At 52.0% G+C, this 15341-nt stretch overlaps 1 protein-coding gene across 1 annotated transcript in view; it reads left to right on the top strand.

The window, feature by feature from the left end:
• The window catches only part of pde4dip (phosphodiesterase 4D interacting protein), a 76976-nt gene that overhangs the window by 21438 nt on the left and 40197 nt on the right, over positions 1-15341 (top strand). The window contains exons 15-19 of the mRNA XM_052523870.1: positions 67-256; positions 2139-2255; positions 2448-2937; positions 5377-5612; positions 6522-6576. Coding sequence (XP_052379830.1) covers positions 67-256; positions 2139-2255; positions 2448-2937; positions 5377-5612; positions 6522-6576 — 1088 coding nt within the window. The remainder of the gene's footprint in view (positions 1-66; positions 257-2138; positions 2256-2447; positions 2938-5376; positions 5613-6521; positions 6577-15341) is intronic.

Genomic DNA, 15341 nt, shown 5'->3' with positions numbered 1-15341 from the left:
TGAAATTAATATCTGCATCTCCATGGATGTAAACAGCACTGACATTGCTCTGGTCTTGTGTTGCAGGATGAGGATGATGAGGAGGAGGCAGGAAGAGAGGCTGGAGGCAGGCGGCACAGCGCCACAGAGACAGTGATGGGTGAGAAGGCTGTACGTCTGCAGCTAGAGAGCAAGGAGCTGAAGGAGAGACTCATGGTGTCTGAGGCCACGGTGCAGGCCCAAGCTGAACAGCTCAAAGACTATAGAGACCTACTAAGTGAGTCAACCACACATACCCCTTGACCACACATACATCCTCACCCAACAAGTCGAATCAGCAATACAAAATTGTGTTTAATTATTTATTTACTAAATACCTAACTAATCGCACAGAATTACATAAACAAAGAATGAATTATACCTTGATTACAAATTACATCATAAAGTAAAACGTCCCTAGCGGGCGGAACAGATATGACAGCTGGTTACACAAAAGAAAAGGGGCTGGGTTTGAGTGAAAGAGTGGGAAGACTGAGGGACAAAGGAAGAAGCTGTGCTATCGTAAATATAGTATCTTATGCATTTTAAATTACCGCCCATTTGGAAAAGGGAAATGCAATAAATATTTACTCTGAGCTGCGCTTCGGTAGGTTGGTGGTAGATGGAAGGCCGTGTTGCCAAACCGAGTCCTTTGTCCTTTGAAGAATGTCTCTGGTGGTCAATTGGATACGATGTAGTAACGTCGTTGTGTGATAGACGGGATACTCTGTCTATTCCTTCCTAACCCTCGTTTGCAGCTGCTGTTGCTAACTCAACGGCTAGGAGGTATCACTTCTGTTGTGAACAAGAGTTCAAAGTTCATACCATTCGCTACCAAAGCTCACGCTGATGTTGGCTTCGTTCTGTAGTTATTATCTGAACCATTCTGACATCGGACCGTCGTCCTGACATCTTCGGAACAGAAGGTTATATTGTAGTGGAGGGAGGAAAGGGATGTGTTTCATAGTTTACAACTTATGTCTCTTCATGTGGGCGGGCCACTGAGTCGGGCATAATTCACTCATGAAAACTGAATTCTCACATTTTAGAAGCTAAAATCACATTTCATCCCATCACGAATAATTTCACATTCAAACATTTAAATTGAACAACAATTCCATGTGAATCTGATAACTCTGATGTGTAGACTTTCCACTGTAGAGTTTATGTCATCGTATCATTGATGAGAATGTCTCAGATGACAACCGAACTGACATCATATTCATTAAGTACCACCGCATATGTTCAATTGGTCAATTTACCAGAATATAGTTAATTTCCCCCCACCTTCTGATGTTCCCAGAATATCTATGTTAACCAAGGGGTTTTCAAATGTCACATCAGTAGGGTAGAGAGAGGAAAAAGGGGGCGAGAGGTATTTATGACTGTCATAAACCTACCCCCAGGTCAACGTCATGACATCACACATACACCCTGACCACACATACACCCTCTTCCCACATACACCCTCATTCCACATACACCCTCATCACACATACAGCCTGACCACACATGCACCCTCATCCCACATACACCCTCATCACACATACAGCCTGACCACACATACACCCTCATCCCACATACACCCTCATCACACATACAGCCTGACCACACATACACCCTCATTCCACATACAGCCTGACCACACATACACCCTCATCCCACATACACCCTCATCACACATACAGCCTGACCACACATACACCCTCTTCCCACATACACCCTCATCCCACATACAGCCTGACCACACATACACCCTCATCCCACATACACCCTCTTCCCACATACACCCTCATCACACATACAGCCTGACCACACATACACCCTCATCCCACATACACCCTCATCCCACATACAGCCTGACCACACATACACCCTCATCCCACATACACCCTCATCACACATACATCGTCATCACACATACACCCTGTCTGTCTATCACACATACAGTAATATTCTACATGCAATAACTATTCTAATGTATCTCTCTCGCTTTCGCTCTCTGTCTCTCTCGCTCTCTCGCTCTCCCTCTCGCTCTCTCTGTCTCTGTCCCTGTCTCTCTCTTGCTTTCTCTGTCTCTGTCCCTGTCTCTGTCCCTGTCTCTCTCTCTGTCCCTCCAGCAGAGACATCAGTGCAGCAGGACAGTAAGCAGGTCCAGGTGGATCTCCAGGATATGGGTTATGAGACGTGTGGCCGCAGTGAGAATGAGGCTAACAGGGAGGAGACCAGCAGCCCAGGTACAGCATTTACTATTACTCTATGTCCTTAACACTACAAACACCTGCAGGTCATCTTTACACTGAAGTACTGTTGTACTCTGCCACACTTGAGGGTTTTTGTGAGATCAAAACAATCTGTAATGGTTTAGTAAAACCACAAGAGGGCAGCATATCAGTTGTCTCACCCACATCCCCCTCTATTCCTCTCAGAGTTTGACGATCTAGAGATGTGCACGTCTCTGGAGTGCGGTGGCTCTCAGTGGTGGTCAGGCACTGTGCATCCTGGGAAGGCCGGTCCTCCAACATCAACCACAGAGGCTGACAACATGACATCTCTCCAGCGATTGGTTGAGGACCTTCGCTCCCAGCTCTCCCGCTCTCAGACAGTGATCCGGAGCCTCCAGGGCCGCCTGCGCTCTCTTTCCACCTCCAGCGAACTCTCCATTGGCCCCTCCATCCCCCGCAAGGTCAACTGGGGAGTCCAGTTCCAGGCCTCGCCCTCACAGAGCGGCCCAGAGGAGGACGAGGGATGGGAGTCGTCTGGTGGTGGTCTGGGGCCCTCGCCGCGCCACCCCAAACCTGACAAGGACCTCCAGGAGCTGGTGTCCCGTGTGGGAGCCCTGGAGGACCAGCTGAGAAAGGGCAAAGGGACCCCAACGCCCACCAAGGAGGGCAAGGCCACCAGCTGGCCTGGGCCGGGGTAAGTAGTGCCACCACCACCACCATGACTCCTAGTCCACCACCACACCTAGTCCACCACCACCACCACCACCACCACCACCACCCACCTAGTCCACCACCACCACACCTAGTCCACCACCACCACACCTAGTCCACCACCACCACCACCACACCTAGTCCACCACCACCACACCTAGTCCACCACCACCACCATCACCACACCTAGTCCACCACCACCACCACCACCACACCTAGTCCACCACCACACCTAGTCCACCACCACCACCACCACACCTAGTCCACCAACACCACCACACCTAGTCCACCACCACCACCACCACCACCACCACCACCACCACCACACCTAGTCCACCATCACCACCACCTCCACCACACCTAGTCCACCACCACCACACCTAGTCTAACATCACCACCACCACCACACCCAGTGCCACCACCACGACCACCACACCTAGTGCCACCACCACCACCATACCTAGTCCACCACCACCACACCTAGTGCCACCACCACCACCACACCTAGTCCACCACCACACCTAGTCCACCATCACCACCACACCTAGTCCACCATCACCACCACACCTAGTCCACCACCACCACCACCACCACCACCACACCTAGTCCACCATCACCACCACCACCACACCTAGTCCACCATCACCACCACACCTAGTCCACCACCACCACCACCACCACCACCACCACCATTCCTGGTCCACCACCACCACCACCACCACACCTCGTCCACCACACCTAGTCCACCACCACAACCACACCTTGTCCACCACCACACCTAGTTCACCACCACAACCACCACCACCCCTCCACCACCACCACACCTAGTCCACCACCACAACCACACCTAGTCTACCACCACACCTAGTCCATCACCACCACACCTAGTCCACCACACCTAGTCCACCACCACCACCACCACCACACCTAGTCCACCACCGCCACACCTTGTCCACCACACCTGGTCCACCACCACCACACCTGGTCCACCACCACCACACCTGGTCCACCACCACCACCACCACCACACCTAGTCCACCACACCTAGTCCACCACAACCACCACCACACCTAGTCCACCACCACCACACCTAGTCCACCACACCTGGTCCATCACCACCACACCTAGTACCTAGTCCACCACCACCACACCTGGTCCATCACCACCACACCTAATCCACCACAACCACCACCACACCTAGTCCACCACCACCACACCTAGTCCACCACAACCACCACCACCACATCTAGTCCACCACACCTGGTCCACCACCACACCTAATCCACCACCACCACCACCACCACCACCACCACCACCACACCTAGTCCACCACCGCCACACCTTGTCCACCACACCTGGTCCACCACCACCACACCTGGTCCACCCACCTGGTCCATCACCACCACACCTAGTCCACCACCACCACCACACCTAGTCCACCACCACCACACCTAGTCCACCACCTAGTCCACCACCTAGTCCACCACAACCACCACCACCACCACACCACCACACCTGGTCCATCACCACCACACCTAGTCCACCACCACCACCACCACACCTAGTCCACCACCACCACACCTAGTCCACCACACCTAGTCCACCACATCTAGTCCACCACAACCACCACCACCACCACACCTAGTCCACCACCACCACACCTGGTCCACCACCACCACACCTAGTCCACCACAAGTCCACCACAACCACCACCACACCTAGTCCACCACCACCACACCTAGTCCACCACACCTGGTCCATCACCACCACACCTAGTCCACCACCACCACACCTGGTCCACCACACCACCACCACAGTCCACCAACCACCACCACCACCCACCAGTCCACCACCACCACCTGGTCCCACCACCACACCTAACCACCACCACCACCACACCTAGTCCACCACCACCACACCTAGTCCACCACAACCACCACCACCACCAGTCCACCACACCTGGTCCACCACCACCACCACCACCACCACCACCACCACCACACCTAGTCCACCACCGCCACACCTTGTCCACCACACCTGGTCCACCACCACCACACCTAGTCCACCACCACCACACCTAGTCCACCACACCTGGTCCATCACCACCACACCTAGTCCACCACCACCACCACACCTAGTCCACCACCACCACACCTAGTCCACCACACCTAGTCCACCACATCTAGTCCACCACAACCACCACCACCACCACACCTAGTCCACCACCACCACACCTGGTCCATCACCACCACACCTAATCCACCACAACCACCACCACACCTAGTCCACCACCACCACACCTAGTCCACCACACCTGGTCCACCATCACCACACCTAGTCCACCACCTCCTATTGACTCATCCTTCACCCTCTGTCTGTCTCCTGTTGACTCTTCCTTCACCTTCTGTCTGTCTCTTTGTAGGAAGTTCAACACTCTGATCCAGGCCCAGGCCCGTGAACTGTCCCACCTGCGCCAGAGGATGCGTGAGGGGCGCGGGGTGTGCCACATCTTGACCCAGCACCTGGGTGACACCACCAAGGCCTTCGAGGAGCTGCTTCGTGCCAACGACATAGACTACTACATGGGCCAGAGCTTCAGAGAACAGCTGGCACAGAGCAGCGCCCTGGCACAGAGAGTCAGCACCAAGATCAGCGGACGTGAGTGGAGAGGAGAAAACACATGACAAATGCACGATGGCACACAAATAGCACTTAATGGACACAATGGCACAACATAGGATTACAGCTACCTAATATTCTTTATTTATTACATTTTTATTTTACCTTTGTTTAACCAGGTAGGCAAGTTGAGAACAAGTTCTCATTTACAACTGCGACCTGGCCAAGATAAAGCACAGCAGTTCGACACATACAACAACACAGAGTTACACATGGAGTAAAACAAACATACAAACAATAATACAGTACAAAGACAAGTCTATATACAATGTGAGCAAATGAGGTGAGATAAGGGAGGTAAAGGCAAAAAAAAGGCCCTGGTGGCAAAGTGAATACAATATAGCAAGTAAAACACTGGAATGGTAGATTTGCACTGGAAGAATGTGCAAAGTAGAAATACTGGGGTGCAAGGGAGCAAAATAAATCAAATAAATACATTTTAAAATAAATACATTTACCTAGCAGGGTCTTGTAGATGACATGGAGCCAGTGGGTTTGGCGACGAGTATGAAGCGAGGCCAGCCAACGAGAGCGTTGAGGTCGCAGTGGTGGATAGTATATGGGGCTTTGGTGACAAAACGGATGGCACTGTGATAGACTGCATCCAATTTGTTGAGTAGGGCGTTGGAGGCTATTTTGTAAATGACATCGCCGTAGTTGAGGATCGGTAGGATGGTCAGTTTTACGATGGTATGTTTGGCAGCATGAGTGAAGGATGCTTTGTTGCGAAATAGGAAGTCAATTCTAGATTTAACTTTGGATTGGAGATGTTTGATGTGAGTCTGGAAGGAGAGTTTACAGTGCGTGACCTTGTATGTGTGATGGACCTGTGTGTTTACTGACCACATAGATGTAATGTCTCTCTCCTCTCTCATCCCCTCTCTTCAGGAGACCATCCCAAGATTCCTGACGACAAGACTGGCACAGAGCTGCTCGCCATACGGTACGTCTGCCAGTTTGTGTGTGTGTGCATATGTCTGTGTTTGCAACAGTATGGCATCAATGCAACAGCATTAAATCATTAGCAGTGTAATCTCTGTGTGTTGTGGTTGTTGACGTTGCTGTATGTCTGGACATTTTGGCAGTTGGAAAATATTGATTGTTGTTTGGGCGCCTGTGTCCTCCAGGGGGGTAATACAGTGTTTTTGTTTGTCACTCGATCAGTGATCCACACAGACGATCAATCAGTCTGATTAACTCACTGGCAGGACCAGCACGTTAGACAGGTGGCAGTGACGATCAACAGAGATGGAGATCGATCAGTTGCTCATGTCTCTAACGACGTCGGATCCCAATCCAATAAACCACTGTGGCTGTCATCGTAGGAGTGAGAGGCAGATCTCTCAATCTCCTTCATTTCCCTCACTGTGTCTATCCACCATATTTCTCTGCTTCTCATTTTTTCGCTCACCCTCTTTAATCCTTTACCCCCTCATGCTGGTGGACATGTTCAACGTGGCTGGTTTTTATAGCGTTAGCCACATTAGCGTTAATGCTAACACGTTGAGTCAGGGCCATGCTGTATGATGTCACCAGTGCTAACCAGCCCCATGGGGACAGTGATTGATGAGGAGCGTTGTGATTGGATGAACCCACTGCCCTCGCTCTGCCAAGCTATGATTGCCATGGCAACAGCCTCAGATCGCCACGGGAGATTTTATAAGGCGCCCTCTTTATCTCCTTCCCATCATGCCTCTCTCTCGCTGTGTGTGTGTGTGTGCTGTGTGTGTGTGTGTGTGTGTGTGTGTGTGTGTGTGTGTGTGTGTGTGTGTGTGTGTGTGTGTGTGTGTGTGTGTGTGTGTGTGTGTGTGTGTGGTGTGTGTGAGGATTTGCCAGTTGACCAGGTCACAGGAGTCTGGGCATGAGGTCAGTTGTCTGTGAAGATTCACGCTGTCCTCTGTTTGGGTTCAGACTCAGAGAAAGTGTGTGTGAGCACAAAAGAGGGAGAGAGAACCCCCCCCACACACACACACACACACAATGAGCAGAACCTGACAAACATTGTATTCCTGTGTCGGCTTGCATGGTCCTCTGGGGAACTGTATCTCTGAGCTGTGACATAGTCCTCAGGCTGTCACCTGGAAGGCCCTGGTATCTGGGGACATCTGATTACATAGAGTTAGAGGGTCAACCAGTTAGAGGGTCAACCAGTTAGAGGGGCAGCCAGTTAGAGGGGCAGCCAGTTAGAGGGTCAACCAGTTAGAGGGTCAACCAGTTAGAGGGTCAGCCAGTTAGAGGGTCAACCAGTTAGAGGGTCAACCAGTTAGAGGGTCAACCAGTTAGAGGGTCAACCAGTTAGAGGGTCAACCAGTTAGAGGGGCAGCCAGTTAGAGGGTCAACCAGTTAGAGGGTCAACCAGTGAGAGGGTCAACCAGTGAGAGGGCAGCCAGTTAGAGGGTCAACCTGTTAGAGGGTCAACCAGTTAGAGGGTCAACCAGTTAGAGGGTCAACCAGTTAGAGGGGCAGCCAGTTAGAGGGTCAACCAGTTAGAGGGTCAACCAGTTAGAGGGGCAGCCAGTTAGAGGGTCAACCAGTTAGAGGGTCAACCAGTTAGAGGGTCAACCAGTTAGAGGGTCAACCAGTTAGAGGGTCAGCCTGTTAGAGGGTCAGCCTGTTAGAGGGTCAACCAGTTAGAGGGTCAACCTGTTAGAGGGGCAGCCAGTTAGAGGGTCAACCAGTTAGAGGGTCAACCAGTGAGAGGGTCAACCAGTGAGAGGGGCAGCCAGTTAGAGGGCAGCCTGTTAGAGGGTCAACCTGTTAGAGGGCAGCCAGTTAGAGGGTCAACCAGTTAGAGGGTCAACCAGTTAGAGGGTCAACCAGTTAGAGGGGCAGCCAGTTAGAGGGCAGCCTGTTAGAGGGTCAACCTGTTAGAGGGCAGCCAGTTAGAGGGTCAACCAGTTAGAGGGTCAACCAGTTAGAGGGTCAACCAGTTAGAGGGTCAACCAGTTAGAGGGGCGGCCAGTTAGAGGGGCAGCCAGTTAGAGGGGCAGCCAGTTAGAGGGGCGGCCAGTTAGAGGGGCAGCCAGTTAGAGGGTCAACCAGTTAGAGGGGCAACCAGTTAGAGGGGCAACCAGTTAGAGGGGCAGCCAGTTAGAGGGTCAACCAGTTAGAGGGGCAGCCAGTTAGAGGGGCAGCCAGTTAGAGGGTCAGCCAGTTAGAGGGGGGCAGCCAGTTAGAGGGCAGCCAGTTAGAGGGGCAGCCAGTTAAAGGGTCAACCAGTTAGAGGGTCAACCAGTTAGAGGGGCAGCCAGTTAAAGGGTCAACCAGTTAGAGGGTCAACCTGTTAGAGGGTCAACCAGTTAGAGGGGCAGCCAGTTAGAGGGGCAGCCAGTTAGAGGGTCAGCCAGTTAGAGGGCAGCCAGTTAGAGGGTCAACCTGTTAGAGGGTCAACCAGTTAGAGGGGCAACCAGTTAGAGGGTCAACCAGTTAGAGGGTCAACCAGTTAGAGGGTCAGCCAGTTAGAGGGGCAGCCAGTTAGAGGGGCAGCCAGTTAGAGGGTCAGCCTGTTAGAGGGGCAGCCTGTTAGAGGGGCAGCCAGTTAGAGGGCAGCCAGTTAGAGGGTCAACCTGTTAGAGGGTCAACCAGTTAGAGGGGCAGCCAGTTAAAGGGTCAACCAGTTAGAGGGTCAACCAGTTAGAGGGTCAACCAGTTAGAGGGGCAGCCAGTTAGAGGGGCAGCCAGTTAGAGGGCAGCCAGTTAGAGGGGCAGCCAGTTAGAGGGTCAACCAGTTAGAGGGGCAGCCAGTTAGAGGGCAGCCAGTTAGAGGGTCAACCTGTTAGAGGGGCAGCCAGTTACAGGGCAGCCAGTTAGAGGGCAGCCAGTTAGAGGGTCAACCAGTTAGAGGGGCAGCCAGTTAGAGGGCAGCCAGTTAGAGGGTCAACCAGATAGAGAGGCAGCCAGTTAGAGGGTCAACCAGTTAGAGAGGCAGCCAGTTAGAGAGGCAGCCAGTTAGAGGGTCAACCAGTTAGAGGGGCAGCCAGTTAGAGGGGCAGCCAGTTAGAGGGTCAGCCTGTTAGAGGGGCAGCCTGTTAGAGGGGCAGCCTGTTAGAGGGCAGCCAGTTAGAGGGTCAGCCTGTTCTAGGGGCAACCTGTTAGAGGGGCAGCGAGGTGCAGCCAGATAGAGGGACAGCCTGTTAGATGGCAGCTAGTTGGAGGGACAGCCTGTTAGATGGCAGCTAGTTAGAGGGACAGCCTGTCAGATGGCAGCCTGTTAGAGGGTCATCAGTTAGAGAGTCAACCAGTTAGAGGGTCAGCCTGTTAGAGGGTCAGCCTGTTAGAAGGGCCAGTTAGAGGGTCAACCAGTTAGAGGGTCAGCCAGTTAGAGGGCAGCCTGTTAGAGGGGCAGCCAGTTAGAGGGAGGGGCAGCCTGTTAGAGGGGCAACCTGTTAGAGGGGCAGCCTGTTAGAGGGGCAGCCTGTTAGAGGGTCAACCAGTTAGAGGGCAGCCTGTTAGAAGGTCAGCCTGTTAGAGGGGCAGCCTGTTAGAGGGTCAACCAGTTAGAGGGCAGCCAGTTCAGCCAGTTAGAGGGTCAGCCTGTTAGAGGGTCAGCCTGTTAGAGGGGCAGCCAGTTAGAGGGCAGCCTGTTAGAGGGGCAGCCTGTTAGAGGGGCAGCCTGTTAGAGGGGCAAGAGGGGCAGCCTGTTAGAGGGCAGCCTGTTAGAGGGCAGCCTGTTAGAGGGGCAGCCTGTTAGAAGGGCAGCCTGTTAGAGGGGCAGCCTGTCAGAAGGGCAGCCTGTTAGAGGGGCAGCCTGTTAGAGGGTCAGCCTGTTAGAGGGTCAGCCTGTTAGAGGGTCAGCCTGTTAGAGGGGCAGCCTGTTAGAGGGGCAGCCTGTTAGAAGGGCAGCCTATTAGAGGGGCAGCCTGTTAGAAGGGCAGCCTGTTAGAAGGGCAGCCTGTTAGAGGGGCAGCCTGTTAGAGGGGCAGCCAGTTAGAGGGTCAACCAGTTAGAGGGTCAGCCAGTTAGAAGGTCAACCAGTTAGAGGGTCAACCAGTTAGAGGGTCAACCAGTTAGAGGGCAGCTAGTTGGAGGGCAGCTAGTTGGACGGGCGGCCAGTGATGGACAGGGGCAGGTGGACAGAGACTTCCGGACCAGAGCAGAACATTAGAGAACAGCAAGCTGCTAGCTAGTTCTGGTCCAGGTTAATGCTGAAAATCTAGTCTTTCTTGCTCTTTGGTGATTGCTAAAAGAGCAGTCTTCTTTTCCCTCATCTGAAGCAGTGGCTTCTCAGGCTGCTGAGATGTGAGATGACAATAATGTCCTATTCCTTATATACTTCACTACTTTTGACCTACAGTATATATATAATGCAATGCTTAATTGTCACTACAGGGAATAGGATGTCAAATCAAATCTAATTTTATTGGTCACGTACAAATGGTTAGCAGATGTTAATGCAAGTGTAGCGAAAGGCTTGTGCTTCTAGTTCTGACCATGCAGTAATATAACAATTTCAGCTACCTTATACACACAAGTGTAAAGGAGTGAATAGGAATATGTACATATATGGGTGAGCGATGGCTGAAGGGCATAGGCAAGATGCAGTAGATGGTATAGAGTACAGTATATACATATGAGATGAGTAATGTAGGGTATATGAACATTATATAAAGTGGCATTGTTTAAAGTGACTAGTGATACATTTATTACATCCAATGTTTAATTATTAAAGTGGCTTGAGATTTGAGTTAGTATGTTGGCAGCAGTCACTCAATGTTAGTGATGGCTGTTTAACAGTCTGATGGCCTTGAGATAGAAGCTGACTCTCGGTCCCAGCTTTGATGCACCTGTACTGACCTCGCCTTCTGGATGATAGCGAGGTGAACAGGCAGTGGCTCGGGTGGTTGAGGTCCTTGATGATCTTTTTGGCCTTCCTGTGTAATCGGGTGGTGTAGGTGTCCTGGAAGGCAGGTAGTTTTCCCCCGGTGATGCGTTGTGCAGACCTCACTACCCTCTGGAGAGTCTTGCGGTTGTGGGCGGAGCAGTTGCCGTACCAGGCGGTGATACAGCCCAACAGGATGCTCTCGATTGTGCATCTGTAAAAGTTTGTGAGTGTTTTTGGTGACAAGACAAATTTCTTCAGCCTCCTGATGTTGAAGAGGCGCTGCTGTGCCTTTTTCACCACACTGTCTGTGTGGGTGGACCATTTCAGTTTGTGTACGCCGAGGAACTTACAACTTTCCACCTCCTCCACTACTGTCCCGTTGATGTGGTTAGAGGGGTGCTCCCTCTGCTGTTTCCTGAAGTCCACGATCATCTCCTTTGTTTTGTTGACGTTGAGTGTGAGTTTATTTTCCTGACACCACACTCCAAGAGCCCTCACCTCCTCCCTGTAGGCCGTCTCGTCATTGTTGGTAATCAAGCCTACCACTGTAGTGTCGTCTGCAAACTTGATGATTGAGTCGTGGGTGAACAGGGAGTACAGGAGAGGGCTGAGAATGCACCCCTGTGGGGCCCCAGTGTTGAGGATCAACAGGGTGGAGATGTTGTAACCTACCCTCACCACCTGGGGGTGGCCCATCAGAAAGTTCAGGACCCAGTTGCACAGGGCGGGGTTGAGACCCAGGCTCTCGAGCTTAATTACGAGTTTGGAGGGTACTATGGCATTAAATGCTGAGCTGTAATCGATGAACAGCATTTTTACATAGGTATTCCTCTTGTCCAGATGGGTTAGGGCAGTGTGCAGTGTGATTGTGTCGTCTGTGGACCTATTGGGGCGGTAAGCAAATTGGAGTGGGTCTAGGGTGGCTGGTAAGGTGGAGGTGATATGATCCTTGACTAGTCTCTCGAAGCACTTCATGATTACGGAAGTGAGTGCTACGGGGCGATAGTCATTTAGCTCAGTTACCTTAGCTTTCTTGGGAACAGGAACAATGGTGGCCCCCTTGAAGCATGTGGGAACAGCAGACTGGGGTAGGGATTGATTGAATATGTCCTTAAACACACCAGCCAGCTGGTCTGTGCATGCTCTGAGGACATGGCTAGGGATGCCGTCCGGGCCGGCAGCCTTGCGAGGGTTAACACGTTTACATGTTTTACTCACATTGCCTACAGTGAAGGAGAGCCCGCAGGTTTTGGTAGCGGGCCGTGTCAGTATTGTCCTCAAAGCGAACAAAGAAGTTGTTTAGTTTGTCTGGGAGCAAGACGTCGGTGTCCGCGACGGGGCTGGTTTTCTTCTTGTAACTCGTGATTGACTGTAGACCCTGCCATGTACGACTCGTGTCTGAGCCGTTGAATTGCGACTCTACTTTGTCTCTATACTGACGGTTAGCTTGTTTGATTGCCTTGCGGAGGGAATAGCTACACTGTTTGTATTTGGTCATGTTTCTGGACTCCTTACCATGATTAAAAGCAGTGGTTTGCGCTTTCAATTTTGCGCGAATGCTGCCAAAAATCCACGGTTTCTGGTTGGGGAAGGTTTTAATAGTTGCTGTGGGTACAACATCACCAATGCACTTGCTAATAAACTCGCTCACCGAATCAGCATCTACATCAATGTTGTTGTTCGATGCCATCCGGAACAAATCCCAGTCCACGTGATCGAAGCAATCTTGAAGCGTGGAATCAGATTGGTCGGACCAGCGTTGTACAGACCTGAGCATGGGCGCTTCCTGTTTTAGTTTCTGTCTATAGGCTGGGAGCAACAAAATGGAGTTGTGGTCAGATTTGCCGAAAGAAGGGCAGGGGAGGGCTTTGTTTTGAGTCGCCTGCTGGGATTCGATCCATTGTCTTGGGTGGTGGACCAAACAGAGGATCCGCTTCGGGAAAGTCCTATTCCTGGTCATAATGTTGGTAAGTTGACGTTGCTCTTATAAGTTGTAAGTAAGTAATAAGACTTAAGATTTCCTGGGGTAACAATGTAAGAAATAATACATTATTAAAAAAACAAAATACCACATAGTTTCCTAAGAACGCGAAGCGAGGCGGCCATCTCTGTCAGCGCCATGGTTTTATGTTATTTAATGTTATGACAGATTGCTCCCAGGCCCCTACACAGACCACAGCATCTGAGTCAGCATAGAAAGCAACCTCTGTGCCATGCCAGGGCGTTGGGGCGATATACACTAAGCACACGGTAGCCGTAACTGTGGCCCAGATTTATTTTCTTCTTCTTCTCTCATTTGAAGCAAAAATGTGGAGATTGTGATTTGGAAGACACTTTCCCCTAGAGTTGTTGTTTCCTTACAGGGTTGAGAGCAGGGCCAGGCATTGCATTGTGGGTAGTTAGAGGTGCCTCTCCCACTCTCATGAAAGAGAGAGATAGATAGAGCTGCAGTATGCTCCACAGCTGGCCAACCAGATACGGAGGACTTAAATGTGTTTTAGTGCCAGTCGACGGAGGACTCAAATGTGTTTTAGTGCCAGTTGACTCATTTAGGATGAGCCCGTAATTGAGTGAGAAAAAAGAGGGGATTTGTATTGGTTTGATTCCCTTGTGCGTGAGAGTATTAGAGTGTGGGTTGGTTTTTCTATCTTTGTGGGGACCTAAAATTCTCCCTCGTGGGGACATGTCCCACATCCCCATGAGGACAAAGGCTATTATAAGCTTAGGGGTTAGGTTAGAATTAGAGTTACGGTAAGGGTAGGGATTAGTGGTTAGGGTTATGGGTTAAGGTTAGGGTTAAGGTTAGATTTAGGGTTAAGGTTAGGGTTAATGTTAAGGTTTAGGGTTTGAGAAAATTGGACTTTGATTGGAAATCAATTTTTAGGTCCCCACTAGGATAGAAGAACAAAACATGTGTGTATGTGTGTGTGTGTGTGATGTAACATGGCTCAGGCTCTTGCTGCAGTGCTGGATTCAGAGCAAGGTGTTGACATGGGCACTAATCAGGTTAAGTTATTAAGACCTCATGGTACAGTGAACTGGGTCAGGAGCAGTTGAAGCTACAGAGAGATAGAGAGAGAGACAGGGAGAGAGAGAGAGAGACAGGGAGAGAGAGAGGCGGGTGGGAGAGAGAGAGAGGCGGGTGGGAGAGAGAGAGAGGCGGGGGGAGAGAGAGAGGCGGGGAGGAGAGAGAGAGAGGCATGGGGAGAGAGAGAGAGGCGGGAGGAGAGAGAGAGAGGCGGGGGAGAGCGAGAGAGGCGGGGAGGAGAGAGAGAGGCGGGGAGGAGAGAGAGAGAGGCGGGGAGAAGAGAGAGAGAGAGGCGGGAGGAGAGAGAGAGGCGGGTAGGAGAGAGAGAGAGGCGGGAGGAGAGAGAGAGGCGGGTAGGGAGAGAGAGAGAGGCGGGGAGAGGCGGGGAGGAGAGGGGGAGAGAGAGAGAGGCGGGTAGGAGAGAGAAAGAGGCGTGGAGGAGAGAGAGAGAGGCGGGGGGAGATAGAGGGAGAGAGAGAGGCGGGTGGGCGAGAGAGAGAGGCGGGTGGGCGAGAGAGAGGCGGGGGAGAGAGGAGGGGGGGGAGAGAGAGAGGCGGGGGAGAGAGAGAGGCGGGGGGAGAGAGAGAGGCGGGGGGAGAGAGAGAGAGAGAGAGGCGGGGGGAGGAGAGAGGCGGGTGGGAGAGAGAGAGGCGGGGGGGAGAGAGAGGCGGGGGGAGAGACAGAGAGGCGGGGGGAGAGAGAGAGGCGGGGGAGAGAGAGAGGCGGGGGGAGAGAGAGAAGCGGGTGGGAGAGAGAGAGAGGCGGGGGAGAGAGAGAGGCGGGTGGGAGAGAGAGAGAGAGGTGGGAGAGAGAGAGAGAGGCGGGTGGGAGAGAGAGAGAGAAAGATGCAGGTGGGGAG

Source organism: Oncorhynchus keta, chromosome 1 (assembly GCF_023373465.1).
Source record: "Oncorhynchus keta strain PuntledgeMale-10-30-2019 chromosome 1, Oket_V2, whole genome shotgun sequence".
Taxonomy (NCBI): domain Eukaryota; kingdom Metazoa; phylum Chordata; class Actinopteri; order Salmoniformes; family Salmonidae; genus Oncorhynchus; species Oncorhynchus keta.
Note: the sequence above shows the minus strand (reverse complement) of the source record. Positions and strands in the feature narration are given on the sequence as shown.